This window comes from Rhinatrema bivittatum, chromosome 3 (genome assembly GCF_901001135.1).
Source record: "Rhinatrema bivittatum chromosome 3, aRhiBiv1.1, whole genome shotgun sequence".
NCBI classification, from domain to species: domain Eukaryota; kingdom Metazoa; phylum Chordata; class Amphibia; order Gymnophiona; family Rhinatrematidae; genus Rhinatrema; species Rhinatrema bivittatum.
In genome coordinates, this window is record NC_042617.1 from 244,425,214 (window position 1) to 244,447,211 (window position 21,998).

The 21,998-nt window shown below is 53.8% G+C and overlaps 1 protein-coding gene across 6 annotated transcripts in view; it reads left to right on the top strand.

Moving 5' to 3' along the window:
• The window catches only part of SRSF7 (serine and arginine rich splicing factor 7), a 148,875-nt gene that overhangs the window by 68,162 nt on the left and 58,715 nt on the right, over positions 1 to 21,998 (top strand). For all 6 annotated transcript variants that reach the window (XM_029594384.1, XM_029594385.1, XM_029594381.1 and 3 more), the window contains exon 6: positions 14,405 to 14,458. In XM_029594384.1, the coding sequence (XP_029450244.1) occupies positions 14,405 to 14,458 (54 nt within the window). The remainder of the gene's footprint in view (positions 1 to 14,404; positions 14,459 to 21,998) is intronic.

A 21,998-nucleotide genomic window follows, 5' to 3' on the forward strand; every position in this document is an offset into this window, starting at 1 on the left:
ATCTTCTCAAGATAGGAGGAGTTTGATTTGGGGACAGACCGGGCTTTTTTTCTACCACTCCAGTTGGAGAGGAGGAAGTTGGACCCTCTGTCGATGTCCCGGGGCTCCGGGTAGCTTGGCGGGGGGGGGGGGGGGAGGAGGCCTTCACGTGCAAGGTAGGCCACATTTTTCTGCTCACAGCTCTTGCTGGCAGGCCGTTGTGAAGGCATTTTCACGCCTGCAAGGAATTGTTTTTCCCTGTACGTACCAGGATCAGTCCAGGACACCTGGGTTGTGACTCCGCACCAGTAGATGGAGACAGACTAAAACTTGTGGGCGGAGCCATATATGCCCCTGTGCCAGTCACAGCCCCTCAGTCTTACTCTGTCTCCAGTAGATGGTGCAGGTTTGGTCACAGCCCTGGTTCCCTGGGGTTTTTTCTTATCGTCAGGGTTCTTTGGTTAGTTAGTTTGTCTTACTGTTAAAAGCTATTTTCTGTTCTATTTGGATTCCCGCTGGTCCTGCCTCCCAGGGGGGTTTTGAAAGTCCTGAGGGGACCATCCCCCCCTGGTTGAGGCCGCTGCTAGGGTCGAGGACCCGCCTTTTGCAGTAGCAGCGTCGGGGGTGACACCGGGGAGCCCGGTTCACTCACCCCTGCTGGAACACAGGCCTCAGGACCGAGGACAGCGGCAGTAGTTAAAAAAAAAAAAAAAAAAAAAAAAAAAAAAAAAAAGTTTTGGCTGCTTTTATTTTGCTGCGGCTCCTGTTTCCATTCAGTGCCGGCTCTCCGTTCCTTCGGGGGGGGGGGGGGGGGGGGGGGCTGTTGGTGCGCTTCCGCTGCGATTATTTTAATTTAATTGCTTTTATTATTTTTTTCCTCCTCGTTTGTGCGGCTCGTGGCATGCCGAGAGGCTCGGCTTGCCGCTCCTGCGGCTCTGCGCGCGCGCGGCTCTCTAGAGACGGAGTTTGCTCCGTCTGCGTCTCTGGCGGCGAGGGTTCGTCGGGGGGTGCTCCGGGGGTCCGGGCTAGGGCGCCGCGATTGCCGGCGCGCGAATTGGCCGTCGCTGCAGGCCCGGGGGACCCTTTCCCGCTCGGCGCGGGAGTGGCGGCCATTTTAGCAACAGGCCGGGAAGCCACGAGGGAGGCAGCAGAAGATGGCGGCTTGCCTCCCGCGCTTTCTTCACAACGGCGACCCGCCGGGGGTGCCCCGGGGGAGCGGGGTCTCCTGCGCATTCCGGATCCGGGGAGTCCGGCTCCGGGTCTTCCTACTCCTCAGATTTCGCGCTTTTATTGCGAATGATTTTAAAATGCAAACGCCGCAGTAAAGCCAGGAAGACAGGTGCGGCGAAGGGATCTGGTAGATCCACCAGATCCCGGAAGAGGAAATCTATCACGGCCCCTGATGGGGGCGCCATGCGACGAAGCCGTCCCTTGCGGGGTGTTCCGCAGGACACGGACTCAAGCTCTTCCTCTCAGGGAGAGGATGACCCGGCCGAAGAGCCTCTGGAGGGGGCTGATGGGGCGCCGGATGAAGGGCTGGCTCAGCCAGAGGCGGGAAAAGGAAATCCTGCCGTCGAGGGGGACGACCCCAAGGTGGTTCGCTTGTTCCGTAGGGAGGAACTGTCCCCGCTTATCCCGGCTATACTCCAGGAGCTGGGGGTGGAAGCGCCTGCGGTGGTGCCCAGACAGGGGGCTAATATGGACCCAGTTCTCCTGGGTCTCACGGGGCCCGCAGTGGTTTTTCCGTTCATCTTTACGGCCTCGGACATCCTGTCTCAGGAGTGGGACACTCCGGAGCTGGGTCTCAAGGTGAGCAAGGCCATGGATAAACTTTACCCGTTGCCTGAGGAGGCGCTGGAACTGCTCCGTCTGCCGAAAGTGGATTCGGCGGTGTCCGCCGTAACGAAGCGGTCGACTATTCCTGTTACGGGAGCCACGGCTCTCAAAGATATCCAGGACAGGAAGCTGGAGGTACAACTAAAGAAAATTTTTGAGGTGTCTGCTTTAGGGGTCCGTGCAGCCATTTGTAGTAATTTCGCTATGCGGGCCAGCCTGCGCTGGGCACAGCATCTGAAGGCTAATGCAGGTCTCTCGGAAGGGGAGGCCAGGCAAGCTGATCAGTTTGAGGCGGCGATTGCTTATAGTGCTGATGCGCTCCAGGATCTCCTTCGTACTTCGGCTAGATCTATGGTTTCGGCGGTGTCGACTCGTCGGCTCCTCTGGCTTCGTAACTGGGCGGCGGACGGTTCATCCAAGGCCCATTTAGGGGCCCTGCCGTTCAAAGGAAAGTTGTTGTTTGGCAAGGAATTGGATGAGTTGATGTTGTCCCTCGGTGAGAATAGGGCGTTCAGGCTGCCGGAGAACCGGTCTAGATCTCGGTCTTCTTTCTCGGGCCGTTCCCGCTTCCACGGCGGCAGGAGATCCCGTCCGCAGAGGGCCGCTGGCTCTTCTTACCGTTCGGGGCCCTCACGGTCGTCCTCTTGGTCCCAGTCCTTTCGAGGGAAAGGATTCGGTCGGCAGGAGCCCCGGGAGGCGCGGGTCCAAAATCCTCCCAATGAGATGCGGCCGGTCCATCCCTCGCAGCAGCTGCGGTCGTTCGTCCCAAACGTGGGAGCTCGGCTGCAGTTGTTGGCCGAGGAATGGGCCAAAATAACGTCGGACCAGTGGGTTCTCGACGTGATAAGTCACGGTTACGCGTTAGATTTTGCACGGATCCCATTCGACTAGTTTCTGGTGTCGCCATGCAAGTGCCCCAAAAAAAGCGCGCAGCGGTAAAGGGTACCCTCCAACGCCTGCAATCCTTAGGGGCAATTTCCCCCGTGCCCATAGGGCAGCAGGGCTTCGGCCGTTACTTCATTTACTTCATCGTGCCAAAGAAGGACGGCACCGCAAGACCAATCTTGGATCTGAAAGGTGTACACAGATGCTTTCGCATTCCACGCTTCAAAATGGAGACTATTCGGTCGGTAATTGCCTCAGTCCGGCCCGGCGAATTCCTGGCATCCTTGGATCTCACGGAGGCGTACCTTCACATCGGCATCCAGCCGTTTTACCATCGATTCCTCAGGTTCTGTATCCTGGGCCGACATTATCAGTTCCGAGCCCTTCCCTTCGGCCTGGCCACGGCTCCCTGGACATTCACCAAGGTGATGGTGGTGGTCGCTGCTCAGCTCCGGAGGGAGGGGTTGATGGTACACCCCTACTTGGACGATTGGCTGATTCGAGCCAAATCTGAGACTCAGTGCCGGCAGGCAGTCAACAGGGTTCTCGCTCTCTTGCGATCCCTGGGATGGGTGGTGAACCTCAGCAAGAGCCACCTAGTTCCCACTCGGTCTCTGGAGTACCTGGGGGGCTCTGTTCGATACCAGGAAGGGCAAAGTCTTCCTGTCCATGGACAGAGTTCGCAAGCTTCAGTGTCAGGTACGCCGATTGTTGTCACTGCGGTTTCCACTGGTCTCCGATTATCTGACGGTTTTGGGTTCTATGGCTTCAACTCTAGCGTTGGTCCCTTGGGCTTTTGCTCATCTGCGCCCTTTGCAATCAGCGTTGCTTTCCCGTTGGAAGCCGGTGTCGGAGGAGTTTCATCTGCCACTTCCGCTTACGGACCAGGCACGGGACAGCCTCCTCTGGTGGCTAGAAGCAGACCACTTGACTTGCGGAGTGTCTCTCCTGGTGCCCAACTGGACGGTGGTAACCACGGATGCCAGTCTATCCGGCTGGGGAGCAGTCTGCCTAGGCAGGTCGGTACAGGGCAGGTGGCCCTCGTCCCAGACTCAGTGGTCCATCAATCGTCTGGAGACCCGGGCAGTGCGTCTGGCTCTACAGTCCTTTCTGCCGCTGATACGGGGAAAGGCGGTTCGGGTGTTGTCGGACAATGCCACCACCGTATCCTACATCAATCGCCAAGGGGGAACAAGGAGTCCTGTCATGGCAGAGGAGGCGCAGCTCTTGCTAGCTTGGGCAGAGCGCAATCTCAGCGACCTAGCGGCGTCTCACATGGCCGGAGTCGACAACGTTCAGGCGGATTTTCTCAGCCGTCATCATCTGGATCCCGGAGAGTGGGAGCTGGCGCCGGAGGCTTTTCAGCTGATCTGCCAAAAGTGGGGGATGCCTCATATGGACCTCATGGCTACCTGGCAGAATGCCAAGGCGCCCAGGTTTTACAGCCGTCGGAGAGAGAGAGGGGCCGAAGGCGTCGACGCGTTGGTCCTTCCGTGGCCGAATGTCCTGCTGTACGTGTTCCCTCCTTGCCCGATGATCGGCAAGATTCTTCGGCGCATCGAATTACATCCGGCAAGTGTAATCTTGGTAGCGCCAGAATGGCCGCGGCGACCGTGGTTCGCAGACCTCATCCATTTGTCGATAGCGTCTCCCCTTCGCTTCCAGGGGTTTCCGGGCCTCCTCCGTCAAGGCCCCGTTTGTTCGGCGGATGCGGATCACTTCTGTCTCGCGGCATGGCTTTTGAGAGGCAGCGCTTGAAGAGAAAAGGTTATTCGGATGGGGTAGTCGCTACGTTGTTGCGGGCCAGAATGTCATCTACCTCTATGACTTATGTTCGCGTCTGGGTAGTCTTCGACGAATGGTGCGCAGAGCGCAATGTGGAGAGTACAGGTGGCGGCTCTTGGCTGTCTGAGGGGCAAGGGGCACAGGGGTTCCCTGGCCTTGCATTCGGATGTTGCGCGTTTTCTCAGGGGGGCTAAACATCTTCGTCCTCCATTGCGCCATCCCTGTCCGTCGTGGAATCTCAACTGGGTACTCTCCGCGTTGTGCTCGTCTCCTTTCGAGCCCATTAAACGGGCAACACTCAAGGATCTTACGTTAATGGTAGTTTTCCTTGTTGCTATTGCATCGGCGCGTCGCGTCTCCGTTCCTTCGGATCTCGGATTCTGGAATCTCTTTGCGGACGGTCCCTTCTTTCTTGCCCAAGGTGGTTTCGGCCTTCCACGTGAATCAGTCCATTGAGCTTCCAGCTTTTCCCATTCACGATGCGTCGCTGCCACAGATGCAGGAGTTGCGGAAGTTGGATGTCCGGAGGGCAGTCCTCTAGAGGTCACCAATCCGTTCCGGGTTACGGATCATCTTTTTGTTTTGTTCTCAGGCCCAAAGCGTGGGGGTCCGACTTCCCGGGCTACGATTGCACGCTGGCTCAAGGAGGCCATTGGTTCGGCGTACATAGTACGAGGAAAGTCTGTGCCGCAGGGTCTCCGAGCACATTCTACTCGTGCCCATGCTGCTTCCTGGGCAGAGGATTCTCAGGTGTCGCCCCAGGAGATTTGCAGGGCGGCTACTTGGAAGTCGTTGCATACCTTTACACGTCATTACCGGCTGGATGTTCAAGACACTGCCGGGGGTTTTGGAGAGAGGGTACTCCGTGCGGGACTCTCTGCTTCCCACCCTCTGTAAGATGGCTCTGGTACATCCCAGGTGTCCTGGACTGATCCTGGTACGTACAGGGAAAGGAAAATTAGTTTCTTACCTGATAATTTTCGTTCCTGTAGTACCAAGGATCAGTCCAGGATCCCGCCCCAGCTGCTCTGAAGAATCGGAGAGTCCGCTCGTTGAGTTATTCGGTTGCTGTTTTCAAGGGGTTTTGGACATGGCTCCCGTTGGGGATGGGTTTTGTAGTTAGTTTACCTGTCCTATGCTACTTTGACATTACGTAAGACTGAGGGGCTGTGACTGGCACAGGGGCATATATGGCTCCGCCCACAAGTTTTAGTCTGTCTCCATCTACTGGTGCGGAGTCACAACCCAGGTGTCCTGGACTGATCCTTGGTACTACAGGAACGAAAATTATCAGGTAAGAAACTAATTTTCCTTTGGCTCTCGCTGCTGCGCGGAGGCTCCTCAAACGGAAATTTCCCCCTTTGCCGACCACGTGGCTGCGCGGGCAGGCTCATGGTGCCCCCGAATAAAAATGCGGACATGCTGCGCTTGTGGCGTGGCAACACAGGCCCTGGATTCTTTTTCCCTCTGGCATGATTGGAGGCAGGTGTTGCCTATGTCACAGGCACTTTGTATGATTTGGTTCAGACCTCCAGCTCATAGACTCCTCTGGTTGCAGAATTGGTCAGCAGATTTGTCTTCCAAGTCTCAGCTCTGTAACCTCCCCTTTTAAGGGCAAGCTTCTCTTCGGGGAGGACCTGGACCAATTGGTAAAATTACTTGGAGTTCAAGGGCAGCTGGCTTCCAGAGGATAGGAAACCTTCAGGGAAGGATTTTCCCCCTCGAGCTAGTTTTTGGGACTCTCGCAGATTTCGCACTGGTAGGTCTTCAGCTACTTTGGGGTCCGGCTGGCCCTGGGGTGTCAGCAGTCCTTTTGTGGAGGTCGTCGCCCAGGCAGAGAGTCCATGGGCCAAGGTGCTGAACATGGAAAACCTTCCCAATGAAGCCAGGGGCACCCATTCAGTCGGAGAAGCTGTCTGAGGCAGATTGTCCAGCTTTTACACAGAGTGGGCAAGGATTACCTCAGACCGCTGTGTCTTGGAAGTGGTCCAGGACGGTTATGTTCTTGTCTTCATGCCCGGTGCAGGAGACCTTTTGTGGAGTCTCATGTAGCATCGCCGGCCAAATGCAAGGCAGTGCAGGGGAGCCCTCAAAGGCTTCTCGACATCAGGGCCATTGTTCCAGTTCCCTTAGCGGAACAGGGCAAGGGATGTTCCCTGTACATACCCAGATTAGTCCAGACCGTGGTTAGTGTATTTTCCCAAAAGCAATCTTCAGCCTTCCCAGGTGTTAGAGTTCCTGAGGGCCCACTTCGATACTCGGATCGGCAAAGTGTTCCTACCTCGTGCGTGGGCTCTCAAGTTGATCGACCTCCCTCTCCCCCCGGGAAATCCAGGTCTCTGTTTTTCCTCCGATTTTGTACTCCTCCTGCATAAATCTTATTTAGCCAGCTTGCAGGAGGAGGAGGACCTGCCCCAGGTTGCAGGTGGCCCCAGTTACCCCGGATCCGGATCACATGGCAGATTTGGCAAGCGCACTCCCACCCCTGGAAGGGGGATGATCCTAGGGTCCTCCACATGTTCCAAAGGGAGGAGTTGGAGCCCCTCATCCCTTTTGTCCTGCTGGGGCTGGAGGGGTCCCCTGCAGACACTCTTACGGCCTTCTTGCCCAAGTATATGGACCCAGTCCTGGCGGGACTCAGAGCTCCGGCAAGCACTTTTCCCTTTCATCCGATGCATAAGCTGCTGCTCCTGCGGGAATGGGAGGCTCCCAAAGTGGGACTCCGGGTGGGGCGAGCTATGGACAAAGCTCTGTCCCTGCCCGGAGGAATGCTTGGACATGCTGAAGATTCCCACCATGGACTTCTGTTTCAGCGGTCACCAAGCACACCACTATCCCTGTGGTGGGATCGATGGCTCTGAAGGACGGACAGGATCATAAGCTCGAGGCTGAAGTGGGCCCCCAGGAACTCTAACATCTGGGAAGGCTGAAGATTGCTTTTGGAAAAATTCACTAACCACAGTCTGGACTGATCCGTGGTACTACAGGAACAAAAATTAACAGGTAAGAACTAATTTTCCTATATTCGGTGTACTTTGCGGTTCCCAAGAAAGAGGGCACCTTTCGTCCCATTCTGAATTTGCAGAAGGTGAACCGGTGTCTGAGAGTCCCGTGTTTTCGCATGGAGACCTTGAGGATGTTGGTGGCCGCTGTGCGCAAAGGGGAGTTTCTTGTGTCTGTATACCTCATCGAGGTATATCTCCCCATCCCGATCTGCCAGGATTACCAGTGGTATCTAGTTCAAGGTGCTGGGTCAACATTTCCAGTTTCAAGCTCTTCCTTTTGGCCTGGTGACAGATCCACGTTACCTTAACCATGGCTTCCATGTGCTCTAGTTCGTGTTCTATGAGGGAACCCAAGTTAAGGAGAGTTTAGGTACATCCCGAGAATCTGGACTGATCTGGGTTCCCTGTACGTACCAGGATCAGTCCAGACTGCTGGGTTATGTCTCCCCTCCAGCAGATGGAGTCAGAGAGAAAACTGAAAGCACTCCCCAGATATACTGGTGCGCCACCTGCCGTCCTTCTGTATTTCCTCTGACTCCAGCAGATGAGACATAACCTGCGGTTTGTCCTGACTAAATTCCTTTCAGGTGTTTTCTTCTCTTTTTTCCGCCTAAACTGTCTACGCTGTCTAGTTCAACTGGTTTTTTCCCTAGTTTAAAAAAAAAAAAAAAGTTTATTTCTTGATTGTTGTTCATTGAACAGCGGTGCTCTATTTGGCTCAGTGTTCAGGCAGGCGTGGAGAGCTTCGCTCTCCCTCTTTACCCGGATTAAGTGTCCCTTTGGTCTCGGGGGAGAGTTTACCGGTGGGCCGGTCACCCTCCCCCCCCCTCTTTGGGGTTTGTTTGCCAGTGGAAACTGAAGAGGGCTTTTCTTTATAAAAAAAAAAAAAAAAAAAAAAAAAAAAAAAAAGTTAAACCTTCGCGGACACATAAGTCCTGCTGGTTGCAGGCAGTGCTCTATTTTATGCCCTAGCCTGCCGCGCTCACCAGGGACTCCGGAGGGGGTGGATTTTTGTTCACCCGGCGATTTCCCGAGCTTCTGTTTGGCGCGCTTTTCTGTTACTCTGCTAGCACTTACCTTTGGCGCGTCTTGAGTCCTGTCTCCGGATGCTGCGATCTTCGGCCTGCACGGCCTGTGGCAGGGCGGGGGCGCGACTCTCCAGGGAGGGCCTCTGCTCCCGTTGTATTCCCGGGGGCGAGGGACCCTCCCGGGGGCCGAGCGCTGCCCGCAGCGGCACTTTGGCGTCTTCTTCGGCACGGCAGGGGAGACTGGCTGCCACGCGGTCGTCAGCCCCGCCTCCCTGTGAGAGGGAGCCGGCGGCCATTTTAGACGCGCGGCAGCCTGCTGATTTGGAATCAGAGGATGAGGGTTCCTCTCCTCTCTCGCCGCCTGCTTTAAGCCCACGCAGTGGAACCGACCTGAATGGTCCTCCAGCCCCTCCCCCTTCGGGCTCCACTAAAAGGAGAGTTCCTTTCTCCTCAAAATTTGTACTTTTAATGCATCAGGCATTTTTAAGGCAGAGGCAGGCTGGGAGCCGGATGAACCCCCTCCCGCGAAGGTTCCTAGGGTGTCTCCTATCACAGGCATAGCGGGTGTTTCTGGAAAAGCGGGGGCTTCAGTAGGAGCCGGAAATATGTCTTTAGGGGGTACGAGTGATCCGGGAGGACTTGATGTCGACCAGGGATCTCCGGATGCTGCGGGGGCAGGGGTCTCGGATCCACAGGAGGCTCTAGAGGGAGATGATCCCGAAATTTTGCGCCTGTTTGGCAAGGATGAGCTTAATTTTCTCATCCAGCATGTGTTAAAGGAATTAGAGATTCCCGCCCCGCAGCAAGACACAGATACTTCTACGGGGGATGTTGCAATGGCGGGTCTGAGGGCCCCCCCGCAAACTTTTCCCTTACATCCCAAGGTTGTACAGCTTGTATCTAAAGAATGGGAGGTTCCAGAGGCATCCCTGCGTGTTAGCAGGGCGATGAATAAGTTATACCCTCTGCCCTCACAGTCTTTGGAAATCTTTAAAGTTCCTGCCGTAGATTCGGCGGTCACCGCTGTGGTAAAGCATACTACCATTCCGGTCACGGGAGGAGTAGCATTAAAGGATCTTCAAGACAGAAAGTTAGAGGTACTCTTGAAGCGCATGTTTGAAATAGCGGCCCTAGGAGTCCGTGCAGCAGCTTGTAGCAGTATGGTGCAGAGAGCCACTCTCCGCTGGGTTCAGCAATTGCTTACCACACAGGAGCTCCCGCCTGCCGAGGCAGAGCAGGCTAACTGTGTGGAGGCGGCGGTCGCTTACACAGCGGACGCCTTGTATGATTTGTTAAGAACCTCTGCCCGTACTATGTCTTCGGCGGTCGCTGCTCGGCGGTTACTTTGGCTTCGCTGTTGGTCGGCGGATGCCTCGTCTAAGTCACGTCTAGCCGCTTTCCCCTTCAAGGGGAAGTTATTGTTTGGTGAGGAATTGGACCAACTCATCAAAGACCTGGGGGATAATAAGGTATATAAATTGCCAGAGGACAAGCCCCGTCCGTTTCGGCCCTTCGGGAACGTGCGATCCTGGTTCCGGGGGCAGCGCAGATTTCGCTCCGGAAGGGGTGGCTCTTTTTCACAGAAACAGCAAGGCCCGAGGTCGCAATCGTGGTCTCCTTGGTCGCCTTCCTTTCGTGGCAGGCGGCCGCAGCGATTGGGATCCTCCCAGCAACAGTCCGCCGGAAAACCTTCGCAATGAAGGCGTGCTGACCCATTCCTCCCTCCCCCGCATCGGAGGTCGTTTATCCCTGTTTTGGGAGGAGTGGGTCAAAATCACGTCAGATCAGTGGGTTCTCGACGTGGTGCGTTACGGTTACGAGTTGGACTTTGCTCGGCCCCTCCGGGACTTTTTTATGATATCGCCTTGCGGGCCTCGAGAAAAGCAACTGGCTATAGCCCAAACGATAAACCACTTACGGGCCCTCGGAGCAGTGCTGCCCGTTCCCTCGGACGAGACAAGAACGGGCCGCTATTCCATTTATTTCCTAGTCCCAAAGAAGGAGGGTACGTTCCGTCCTATTCTGGATTTGAAGCGAGTAAACAAGGCTTTGCGCGTTCCCCGGTTCCGCATGGAAACTCTACGGTCTGTTATTGCGGCCGTCCACAAGGGAGAATTTTTGGCTTCTTTGGATCTAGCCGAGGCATATCTCCACATCGGAATCCGGGAACGTCATCAGAGATATCTGAGATTCATGGTGTTGGGAGAACACTACCAGTTTTGCGCCCTTCCATTCGGCCTAGCTACGGCTCCGAGGGTGTTTACCAAAATTCTTGTGGTAGTCGCGGCCTTCCTGCGACGTCAAGGGATATTGGTACATCCCTACCTGGACGATTGGCTCATACGGGCGAAATCGGAGAGCGAGTGCAACCGAGCAGTCCAGTTGGTGGTACAGCAACTTCAGTCGCTAGGCTGGGTGGTCAACTTTGCAAAGAGCCAGCTGCTTCCAAGTCAACGGTTGGAATTTTTGGGAGCACGTTTCGATACCCTGGTGGGCAAGGTATTCCTGACTCGGCAGAGGATGGAGCATCTGATGTTTCAGGTACAGAGGCTTCTGGATCTCCACTTACCCACGGCCTGGGATTATTTGCAAGTCATTGGACATATGGTGTCTACTCTGGAGATGGTGCCGTGGGCTTTTGCTCATATGCGGCCGTTGCAAAGGGCTCTCCTTTCTCGCTGGGATCAGAAATCCGAGTATTACGGAGTGCAGTTACCACTGTTGGAGCCAGCGCGATCCAGCTTAGAGTGGTGGTTGGTCCCGGACAATCTGTTGCAAGGAGTGGACCTCGAGCCCCCCCCTTGGGTCATAGTGACGACGGATGCCAGTCTGACCGGCTGGGGAGCAGTCTGTCAGTCACGTGCGGTACAAGGGTCGTGGACCCCTCGCCAAGCTTCTTGGTCCATCAACCGTCTGGAGACCAGGGCGGTACGTCTAGCCTTGCGTCAGCTTCTGCCCTTGGTGCGGGGGCGGGCAGTTCGAGTCCTGTCAGACAACGCAACCACGGTAGCATATATAAATCGCCAGGGCGGCACGAGAAGTCAGCAGGTGGCGGTCAAAGCGTCCTTGTTAATGACCTGGGCGGAGCGCCACCTCGCCCGCATCGCGGCCACTCACATCGCAGGCGTAGACAACGTGCAAGCGGATTATCTCAGCCATCAGTACTTGGATCCCGGGGAATGGGAGCTCTCGGACCAGGCAGTGAGTCTCATCACCAGGCGATGGGGAGTGCCGCGACTAGACCTGATGGCAACTCGGCTCAACGCTAAGGCAGCGCGTTTTTTCAGCCGGAGGCGAGAACACGGATCGGAGGGGGTAGATGCGCTAGCGATTCCGTGGCCTTGTCACACCCTACTCTGTGTTTCCCCCCTGGCCCTTAGTCGGCAAGGTGTTGAGGCGTCTAGAATCCCATCAGGGTCCAGTGATTCTGGTGGCTCCCGAGTGGCCAAGAAGACCATGGTTTGCGGACCTAGTCAATCTCGCCAGGGACGGGCCCTTATGGTTGGGCCATCTTCCGAACCGTCTTCGTCAAGGACCAGTATTTTTCGATCTGGCGGATCGCTTTTGTCTGGCGGCTTGGCTTATGAACGGAGGCGCTTGAGGAAGAAAGGTTATTCTGAACCGGTTATTTCTACTTTGCTGCGCGCACGGAGACCTTCTACCACACTTGCTTATGCCAGAGTGTGGAAAGTATTTGACTCCTGGTGCACGGCCGCCCAGGTTCAGCCTCATCGGGCGGTGATAGCGGATATCCTTACTTTTCTACAGGATGGTTTGAAGAAGGGTTTAGCTTACAGCTCTCTGAGAGTCCAGGTGGCGGCTCTGGGTTGTTTGAGAGGAAAGATTGAAGGATCCTCTCTCGCATGTCATCCGGACGTGGCCAGATTCTTGCGCGGTGTTCGAAACTTGCGTCCTCCTCTCAGAGCCCCTTGTCCTTCCTGGAACCTGAATTTGGTACTCAAGGGCCTCACCGCCGCGCCCTTTGAGCCGCTGAGGCGAGCCACCTTAAAGGATCTCACCCTCAAGGCAGTGTTCTTAGTGGCCATAGCTTCTGCGCGTCGGGTATCGGAACTACAGGCACTCTCGTGCAGGGAGCCGTTCTTGCGTATCTCTGACTCGGGGGTGTCGTTACGTACGGTTCCTTCGTTCTTGCCTAAGGTTGTATCGGCTTTTCACATTAATCAGTCAGTGGACTTGCCGTCTTTCTCGGAGAAGGAGCTACAGTCTTCTCATGGTTCCGACTTGAAGCGTTTGGATGTTCGTTGCGTGCTTTTGCAATATTTGGAGGTCACCAATGATTTTCGGCGGTCGGATCACCTGTTTGTGTTGTGGCAGGGGCCCAAAAAGGGTTTACAGGCCTCTAAAGCAACTATTGCCCGCTGGCTGAAGAGCGCGATAGCGGCCACGTACATTGGGTGTGGTAAGTCCGTTCCGGACGGGCTTAAAGCTCACTCTCTCCGTTCACAGGCGTCTTCCTGGCTGAGAGTACTCTGGTTTCTAGCCAGGAGATTTGCAGGGCTGCCACTTGGAAGTCGTTGCATACTTTTGCTCGACATTATCGAGTAGATGTTCGTGGGCCGTCGGCTGATTCTTTTGGCAGCAGTGTGATTCGAGCGGGACTCTCGGGGTCCCATCCCATTTGAGGCGGCTTGGGTACATCCCAGCAGTCTGGACTGATCCTGGTACGTACAGGGAAAGGAAAATTATGTTTCTTACCTGATAATTTTCGTTCCTGTAGTACCAAGGATCAGTCCAGACGCCCGCCCTATCTTGTGCGCAGGAGAATCCGCTCGAATCCCGTTTCTATAACACTTCAGTTTTGAACAAGGTAAGTGGAATTTTCCTTCTGTCTCCTTTGGGGAAGGAATGTCTTAGGGCTGCAGATTTGTTGTTCGCTTCGTTTGCGCATTGCGTTCTATTACTGTTTGCCTTTTTGAAGGAGGTTACTGTTTTTTTAACTTACTACTTGAGCTAGACAGTTGCCATGGTTAATTGGCTAAGTGTGCGGAGGAGTTCTTTTCTTCTTCTGCTTTGTTATCCATTATACTGAAGGACGGCAGGTGGCGCACCAGTATATCTGGGGAGTGCTTTCAGTTTTCTCTCTGACTCCATCTGCTGGAGGGGAGACATAACCCAGCAGTCTGGACTGATCCTTGGTACTACAGGAACGAAAATTATCAGGTAAGAAACATAATTTTCCTTTTGTTCAGGAAAAGGAAAATTTTGGTTCTTACCTGCTAACTTTAGTTTCTGTAGTACCACAGATCAGTCCAGCGACCCACCCATTTACTGGGGGGAGGAGCTCACTGCTGCTTTATATACAGTGCAAGCTGCTGCAGGTTTTCCAATGCTGATCGCTTATGTTAAATTTGGGGAGCGAGTGTTTCCATTGTCTTTTTGAGCAACTTCACCTTCTGGCTTGTTGGAGGGGAGCAAGTTTGCTTAGAAATATAAGGTTGTTGCTGTCATCTTGGGTACAGGTCAATACTGAGGGTCTGCAGGTGGCACACTGGGTTATCTACAGTGTCAGGGAAATTTTCTCATCTGGCAGGGAGGCAAAATCCAGGAGTCTAGACTGACCTGTGGTACTACAGGAACAAAAATTAGCAGGTAAGAACCAATTTTTCTTTACTCTGGTGGTGCCTATCTCCTACAGATACCAAGATTAACAGATACACATCTGTTAATCTTGGTGATCAAACCAGGTAATTTTGGCGAGTACCACTGGATGTGAAATTTCTTGCCTTGACATGTGCAGATATTGCAAAGGGTTGGGCAAAAACAAAATATGGTTCCAAGTCATAGTACTGACAGTAAGAAAATGTCAAACTCCTTTTTAAAGGTAAAGGAAGAGTTTTTTTAGTCCACTCTTTTTTTTTACTTCAGGTCTAGGTCCAGATCGAGATCAAGATCAAGGTCTGTTTCACGGCCAAGAAGCAGGTGAGTCCTTTTTGCTATAGGCAGTACTTTTAAAGCAGCAGTACTAACTGATAGTCAGTATGAACTTGCCTGTTTCATGGCACTGTTTCCCTTTTATTCCTAGTAACCTTTTAATAATTTCTTTAACTTTTTCTCATACCACCTTTAAAAAAAAAAATTCCTTTGCCAGCTATTAATGCTGTATTCATATGTACTTGTGTGTATGTATATATGTGTGTGTATATCTCAAGTGCCAGCCAAGAGTTCTGACTGGAGACAGCACCTTTTTGTTTTCATAATGGTGGAAAAGTTAAGTATGAGAATACATTCAGGTCGATCCAGTAAAGTGTGCTCAGTCGGAGCGCACTGTCACCCTGCTCTGGACGCGTGTTTTCCCTTACCCCTTATTCAGTAAGGGGAGGAAAACACGCGGCCCACCCGCGGCACCTAATAGCGCCCTCAATATGCAAATGCATGTTGATGGCCCTATTAGGTATTCCCGAGCGATCCAGTAAGTAAAATGTGCAGCCAAGCCGCACATTTTACTCTAAGAAATTAGCGCCGCCCAAAGGTCGGCGCTAATTTCTTCCGGCGCCAGGGAAGTGCACAGAAAAGCAGTAAAAACTGCTTTTCTGTGCACCCTCCGACTTAATATCATAGCGATATTAAGTCGGAGGTCCCCAAAAGTAAAAAAAAGTAAAAAAAAAAAAAAAATTTTGAATTCGGCCCGCGGCTGTCGGGCCGAAAACCGGACGCTCAATTTTGCCGGCGTCCGGTTTCCGAGCCCGTGGCTGTCAGCGGGCTCGAGAACCGACGCCGGCAAAATTGAGCGTCGGCTGTCAAACCTACTGACAGCCGCCGCTCCAGGCCAAAAGGAGGCGCTAGGGACGCGCTAGTGTCCCTAGCGCCTCCTTTTCCTCGTTTGCACCGTGTCGCCTAATTTAAATACTGGATCGCGCGCACCGGCGAGGGGCCGGTGCGCGCGCCGGGAGAGCGGGCGTTAGTCCGCTCTCCCACGGACTTTACTGGATCGGGCTGATTGTTAGCTGGCTTCTGAATGCATCAAGAATAAAATTAAACCGAAATACAGTTTTGTATTTAAGAGCCAAAATGACTTTATTGGAAAAGATATTCTTAGTTTAGCTGATTCCAAACATGAATAATGCAAGCCTGAAGGCATAAAAAGCCCTCTTCAGCCAGACCAGTCCAGAGACACAGATTTGCTGACATCATCCCTTCTAGGCTCCCATGGTAATTTTAGCCAACCAATATTCTAGTATTCTCAATCTCCAGCAGATGGCAGGCAAGCATCCTGTGCTGTGAGTTAAGGCCTGGTTAGGTCAGGTAAAGATTAGAAATTGGCAGCTCCTGAGGCGAGTCTTAATTCTTTCTCAGTTGAGCGTAGCCAGTGCGCCAGGGGAGAGGGGGGCTTCCACTTGTTAGAACAGGGTTTTTCCCTGTACGTACCCGGATCAGTCCAGACTCCTGGGTTAATTTCCCCCTGCCAGTAGATGGAGAAAGTTTCGCTGACACCGTATATAAGCCACATTCCCTGTATGTACCAGGATCAGTTCAGACAGTGGGTTATCTCCCCCCTTCCAGCAGATGGAGTCAATTAGAACTTTGAAGGATGCTTCCTTATAAGGTAGTGCACCTCTACTAATCCTCAGTATTCTCTCGACTCCAGCAGATGACAGTGGTGGCTTTCGTTCCCCACTGAGATGACTAGAAAGCTATTTTAGGAATTTTCTCTCTTTTCCTCAGCTTTCCTTTCTTTTGGATGGATCAAGTCTAAGAAAAAAAACAACTTTGAATTTTGAGGGAATTATTTGGAGAGCTTTCCTGTAGCCTCTGCTCCTGTTTTAGTGGGAGCATTCTATTGATTGCAGGCAGTACTATTTGCAGCTCTCCCCACCCCTCCCAGCTGTTGTCAGGGTAAGTTCCCTGTACGTACCAGGATCAGTCCAGATAGCTGGGTTATGCCTCCCCTCCACCAGATGGAGTCAGAGAGAAAACTGAAAGCACCCCCTAGATATACTGGTGTGCCACCTGCGATCCCTCAGTATATTCTCTTGACTCCAGCAGATTGAGGCATAACCTGCAGTCCTGGCCTGATCAGTTTATTGGTACAGGGGGGGGGGGGGGAAGGGAGAATAGAGGGACAAGATCAATTGGTTTCTTTCCTTTCTCTCTTCTGTCTGCCCGTGTTTGTATTGGCGCAGCACGGTTTGGAGCTCAGTGTGGGGCAGGCACAGAGGGCGGTAAGCTCTCCCCCAGCCTCCTTGAGGCTGGGGGAGAGCTTACTGGTGGGCCGGTCACCCTCCCCCCAATTCCAGGGGTCCCAGCCCTGAAGGGGGTTTTAGGAAAAAAAAAAAGGGGGATTTTTAAATTGTTTCCTTTTGGGCCACTTAAGGCCTGTTGGGAACAGGCAGTGAGCTCCTCCTTCTTAACCCCGGCCTGCCAGAGCCTCTACGGACTCCGGAGGGGGTGGCTAGGTCACCCGGCGCGCTGTGCTGGTGAAGTTTTTACTCACCTTGATTTTGGCGCCTATTTTTTCTTCGGCTCCATCTTCCTTCCCGCGGTGCCGCGATCTTCAGCCTGTACGGCCTGTGGGGGGGCTGGGGGCGCGACTCTCCCGAGAGGGCCTCTGCCCCCAATGCCTTCCCGGGGGCGAGGGACCCTCTCGGGGGCCGAGTGCTGCCCGCATCAGCTCTCCTCTTCCCTCTACTCCGCGGCATCGCGGCGCTTCTGACAGCCGTTCCCCGGCCCCTCCTCCCTCGGGGAGGAGTGCAGCGGCCATCTTGGCCACGAGGCACACAGAATCTGATGCGTCAGAGGAGGAAATCTCCCCTCCTCCCTCTCCTAGCTAGCAGAGCCCGCGATCCCCGCCCGGTTTGGGGAGCCCTCAAGCCCCTCCTCCCTCAGGATCCATGAAAAAGAATTTAAAGAGGTCAGTGCCATTTTCCTCCGATTTTGTGCTATTAATGCACAAGGCTTTTTTACAGGCTGAGTCTGGTTGGGAGGCGGAAGTTCCTTCTCCTCCGAAGGTCCCCAAAACTTCCTTGCCCCAGGGGAGGCCACTGGGCATGGGGCCCTCCGGGGCTAATGTCCCCCGCCCGCCCGGGGTGGGGGGGCTGAGGGCACGGGGGACGCAGAAGCCGCTCCGGATCCTCCGGGGGCTTCGGATTTCTTGACGGCTGACGAACAGATGTCCGTAGAGGGGGATGACCCCCAGGTACTACGTTTATTCGGCAAGGATGAGTTAAGCTCCCTTATTCTCCATGTCCTGCAAGAGCTGGAGCTGACAGCGCCACCCCAGGAGGCGGACACTTCTACAGGGGATATCGCTATGGTGGGACTTCGGGCCCCCCCTCAGACTTTCCTATTCCATCACAAAGTTTTGCAGATTGTTTCGAAGGAGTGGGAGCTGCCAGAGGCTTCCCTGCAGGTGACTCGAGCTATGGAAAAGCTATATCCCTTGCCTAAGGAATCCCTGGATCTTTTGAAGACGCCTGCGGTGGATTCGGCTGTCACGGCTGTAGTTAAGCATACGACTATACCTGTTACGGGTGGTATAGCCTTGAAAGATCTCCAGGACCGTAAGCTGGAGGTCTTGTTGAAGTGCATCTTTGACGTGGCGGCCCTGGGTGTACGGGCGGCGGCATGCAGCAGCCTCATGCAGAGGGCCAACCTGCGATGGGTCCAGCAGTTGCTGACCACGCAGGAGCTTCCTCCGGGCGAGGCAGAGCAGGCCAATTGTGTGGAAGCTGCGGTCGCTTATACAGCGGATGCCTTATATGATTTGTTGCACACTTCAACTCTCATTGTCAGCGGCGGTTTCAGCCAGGAGGTTGCTGTGGCTCCGTCGTTGGTCGGCAGATGCCACCTCTAAGGCGAGATTAGGTTCCTTTCCCTTTAAGGGCAAGTTGCTGTTTGGCGAGGAACTAGATCAGCTCATTAAGGACCTGGGAGACGACAAAGTATATAAATTGCCGGAGGATAAGCCTTGTCAACCTCGGTCGTTTGGAAATGCCAGAGCTCGTTTTCGGGGTCAAAGGCGTTTCCGTGTGGGAAGAGGTGGTTCCTTTCCCCAGAGGCAGCAGGCAACGAGAACCCAGCCCTGGTCTCCTTCCTTTCGCGGCAGGAGGCCTCAACGAGGAGGCTCCTCACCAAGTTTCGCTACCAGCAAGCCTGTGCAATGAAGGTGCGCAGACCCATTCCTCCGTTCCCGTTATCGGAGGTCGGCTGTCCCAGTTCTGGGAGGAGTGGGTCAAAATAACTTCGGATCAATGGGTCCTCGACGTTGTTCGGTACGGCTACGAGTTGGATTTTGTACGTCCCCTCCGGGATCTTTTTATGATATCGCCATGCGGTCCGCGGGAGAAACAGCTGGCTATAGCTCAAACAGTCTATCACCTGCAGGCTCTGGGAGCAGTGGTTCCGGTCCCGCCGGACCAGCTCAGAACGGGTCGGTATTCCATATACTTTCTGGTTCCCAAAAAGGAGGGCACCTTTCGGCCCATCCTGGATCTCAAGGGGGTAAACAAGGCGTTGTGCGTGCCTCGCTTTCGGATGGAGACTCTACGGTCTGTTATTGCGGCCGTCCACAAGGGAGAATATTTGGCTTCTTTGGACCTGACCGAGGCATATCTCCACATCGGAATCCGAGAGCGACATCAAAGATACTTGAGGTTCATGGTGTTAGGGTCCCATTACCAGTTTTGTGCCCTCCCCTTCGGATTGGCCACCGCTCCGAGTCGGCAAGGAGTCCTTGTACATCCCTATCTCGACGATTGGCTCATCTGGGCAAGGTCACATGCGGCCTGCAAACGGGCGGTTTCCTTGGTGGTGCGTCAACTTCAGTCGTTGGGTTGGGTAGTCAACTTCGTGAAGAGCAGACTCGAGCCGACCCAACAGTTGGAATTTTTGGGCGCTCGGTTCGATACCTTGGTGGGCAAGGTCTTTCTTCCTCATCAACACATGATCAATCTCATGGCACAGGTGCGGCGCCTGATGGACCTTGCGACTCCCACGGTTTGGGATTATTTACAAGTCATTGGTCATATGGTGTCTACTATGGAGATGGTACAATGGGCTTTTGCGCATATGCAGCCATTACAAAGAGCGCTTCTATCTCGTTGGGATCCCAGATCCGAGGATTACGGGATGGAATTACCTTTGGAGCCGGCCCACTCCAGTCTCTCCTGGTGGCTGACTCCAGACAATCTCCTACAGGGAATGGACCTGGAACCCCCGTCTTGGATGGTGGTGACGATGGATGCCAGCCTTTCAGGCTGGGGGGCGGTCTGCCAGTCCCCAGCAGTCCAGGGCACCTGGTCAGCGCTCCAGTCCACTTGGTCCATCAATCGTTTGGAGACCAGAGCGGTCTGGCCCTGCGTCGCCTCCTTCCAATGGTGCGCGGCCAACCGGTAAGAATTCTGTCGGACAATGCGACCACAGTGGCGTACATAAATCGGCAAGGAGGCACAAAAAGTCGAGCAGTAGCGACAGAGGCGGCGTTGTTGATGGCCTGGGCGGAACGACACGTGGCGCGCCTCGCGGCCACCCACATTGCCGGCATGGACAATGTTCAGGCGGATTACCTCAGTCGACAGTACCTAGATCCAGGAGAATGGGAGCTCTCGACAGAGGCGATGTGTCTCATCACTCAGCGTTGGGGGACTCCGCGATTGGACCTGATGGCGACTCGACAAAATGCGAAAGCGGCGCGTTTCTTCAGTCGAAGAGAGCACGCGTCGGAAGGGGTGGATGCGCTGGTGCTTCCTTGGCCCCGTCACATCCTTCTTTGTGTTTCCTCCGTGGCCCCTGGTGGGGAAAGTGTTACGGCGCATAGTCCCATCACGGTCAGGTGATTCTCGTGGCTCTGGAATGGCCGCATCGCCCGTGGTTCGCGGATCTCGTCAATCTGGCGGTGGACGGTCCACTACGTCTGAGTCATCTTCCCAATCTTCTTCGTCAAGGTCCGGTATTTTTCGATCTGGCGGATCACTTTTGTCTGGCGGCTTGGCTTATGAGCGGAAGCAGTTAAGGAAGAGAGGTTATTCGGATGCGGTTTTGTCTACTCTCCTTCGGGCACGTCGGTCTTACACTACGCTTGCTTATGCTAGGGTCTGGAAGGTTTTCCATGATTGGTGTACCGCGTTAAGTATATCGCCCAGACGTTCGTCCTTGCCTCATATCCTTATGTTCTTACAAGATGGCCTGAAGAAGGTTTGGCGTATAATTCGCTTCGAGTCCAGGTAGCGGCTCTGGGTTGCTTGAGAGGTCAGGTTGAAGGGTCTTCCCTTGCGAGTCACCCAGATGTGGCTCGTTTTTTGCGAGGCGTTAGAAACTTGCGTCGTCCTGTTAGGCTTCCCTGTCCTTCTGGAACTTGAACTTGGTACTCCGTGGTCTGTGTGCGGCCCCGTTTGAGCCTATTAAAACGGCTTCGTTAAAGGATCTGACTCTCAAGACGGTATTTCTTGTGGCCATTTCCTCGGCTCGTCGGGTGTCGGAGCTTCAGGCTCTTTCTTGCAGGGAACCGTTTTTGCGTATCTCTGCATCAGGAGTTTCTTTGCGACACGTACCCTCCTTCTTACCTAAGGTGGTCTCAGCGTTTCATGTCAACCAGGCGGTGGAGTTGCCTTCTTTTTCAGAAGAGGAACTGCAGTCTTTTCAAGGTAAGGACTTGAGACGCCTGGACGTCCGTCGAATTCTTTTGCGCTATTTGGAGGTTACCAACGACTTTAGAAGGTCTGATCACCTTTTCATGTTATGGAATGGACCCAAGAAGGGTCTTCAGGCGTCCAAAGCTACGATTGCACGCTGGTTGAAGGGCGCTATTGTGTCCACGTATATTGGCTGCGGTAAGCCTGTTCCTGATGGGCTTAAAGCTCATTCGTTGCGTTCTCAAGCGACTTCGTGGGCAGAAAATCAATTGGTCTCTTCTCAGGAATCTGTAGGGCGGCCACTTGGAAATCCTGGCATACGTTTGCCAGGCATTATCGCCTGGATGTCCGTGGTCCGTCCACACAGTCTTTTGGGAGCAGCGTGATTCGAGCGGGACTCTCAGGGTCCCACCCCAGTTGAGGCGGCTTGGGTACATCCCAGCTGTCTGGACTGATCCTGGTACGTACAGGGAAAGGAAAATTATGTTCTTACCTGATAATTTTCGTTCCTGTAGTACCATGGATCAGTCCAGACGCCCGCCCACAGTCTTCTGGGAGTCCGCTCGTGTTCTGTAATTTTTCACATTACAGTTTATATTCACAACAGATGCAGTGTTTTCAATGTTCAATTGTCATTGTTCAGTGTTTGACTGTACACTCTTTGGTGTCCTACTTGTTGTTTCTGATTTGTCTGTTATCAAGGAGGTTACTGTTTGATCTGGCCTCTAAGTTAAAATACTATGAATAAAGTAATATTTTGGAAATCTATTGGGGGCAGTATTGACAGTGGCTAATTTCTTACTTCTGCTTTGATATCACATACTGAGGGATCGCAGGTGGCACACCAGTATATCTAGAGGGTGCTTTCAGTTTTCTCTCTGACTCCATCTGCT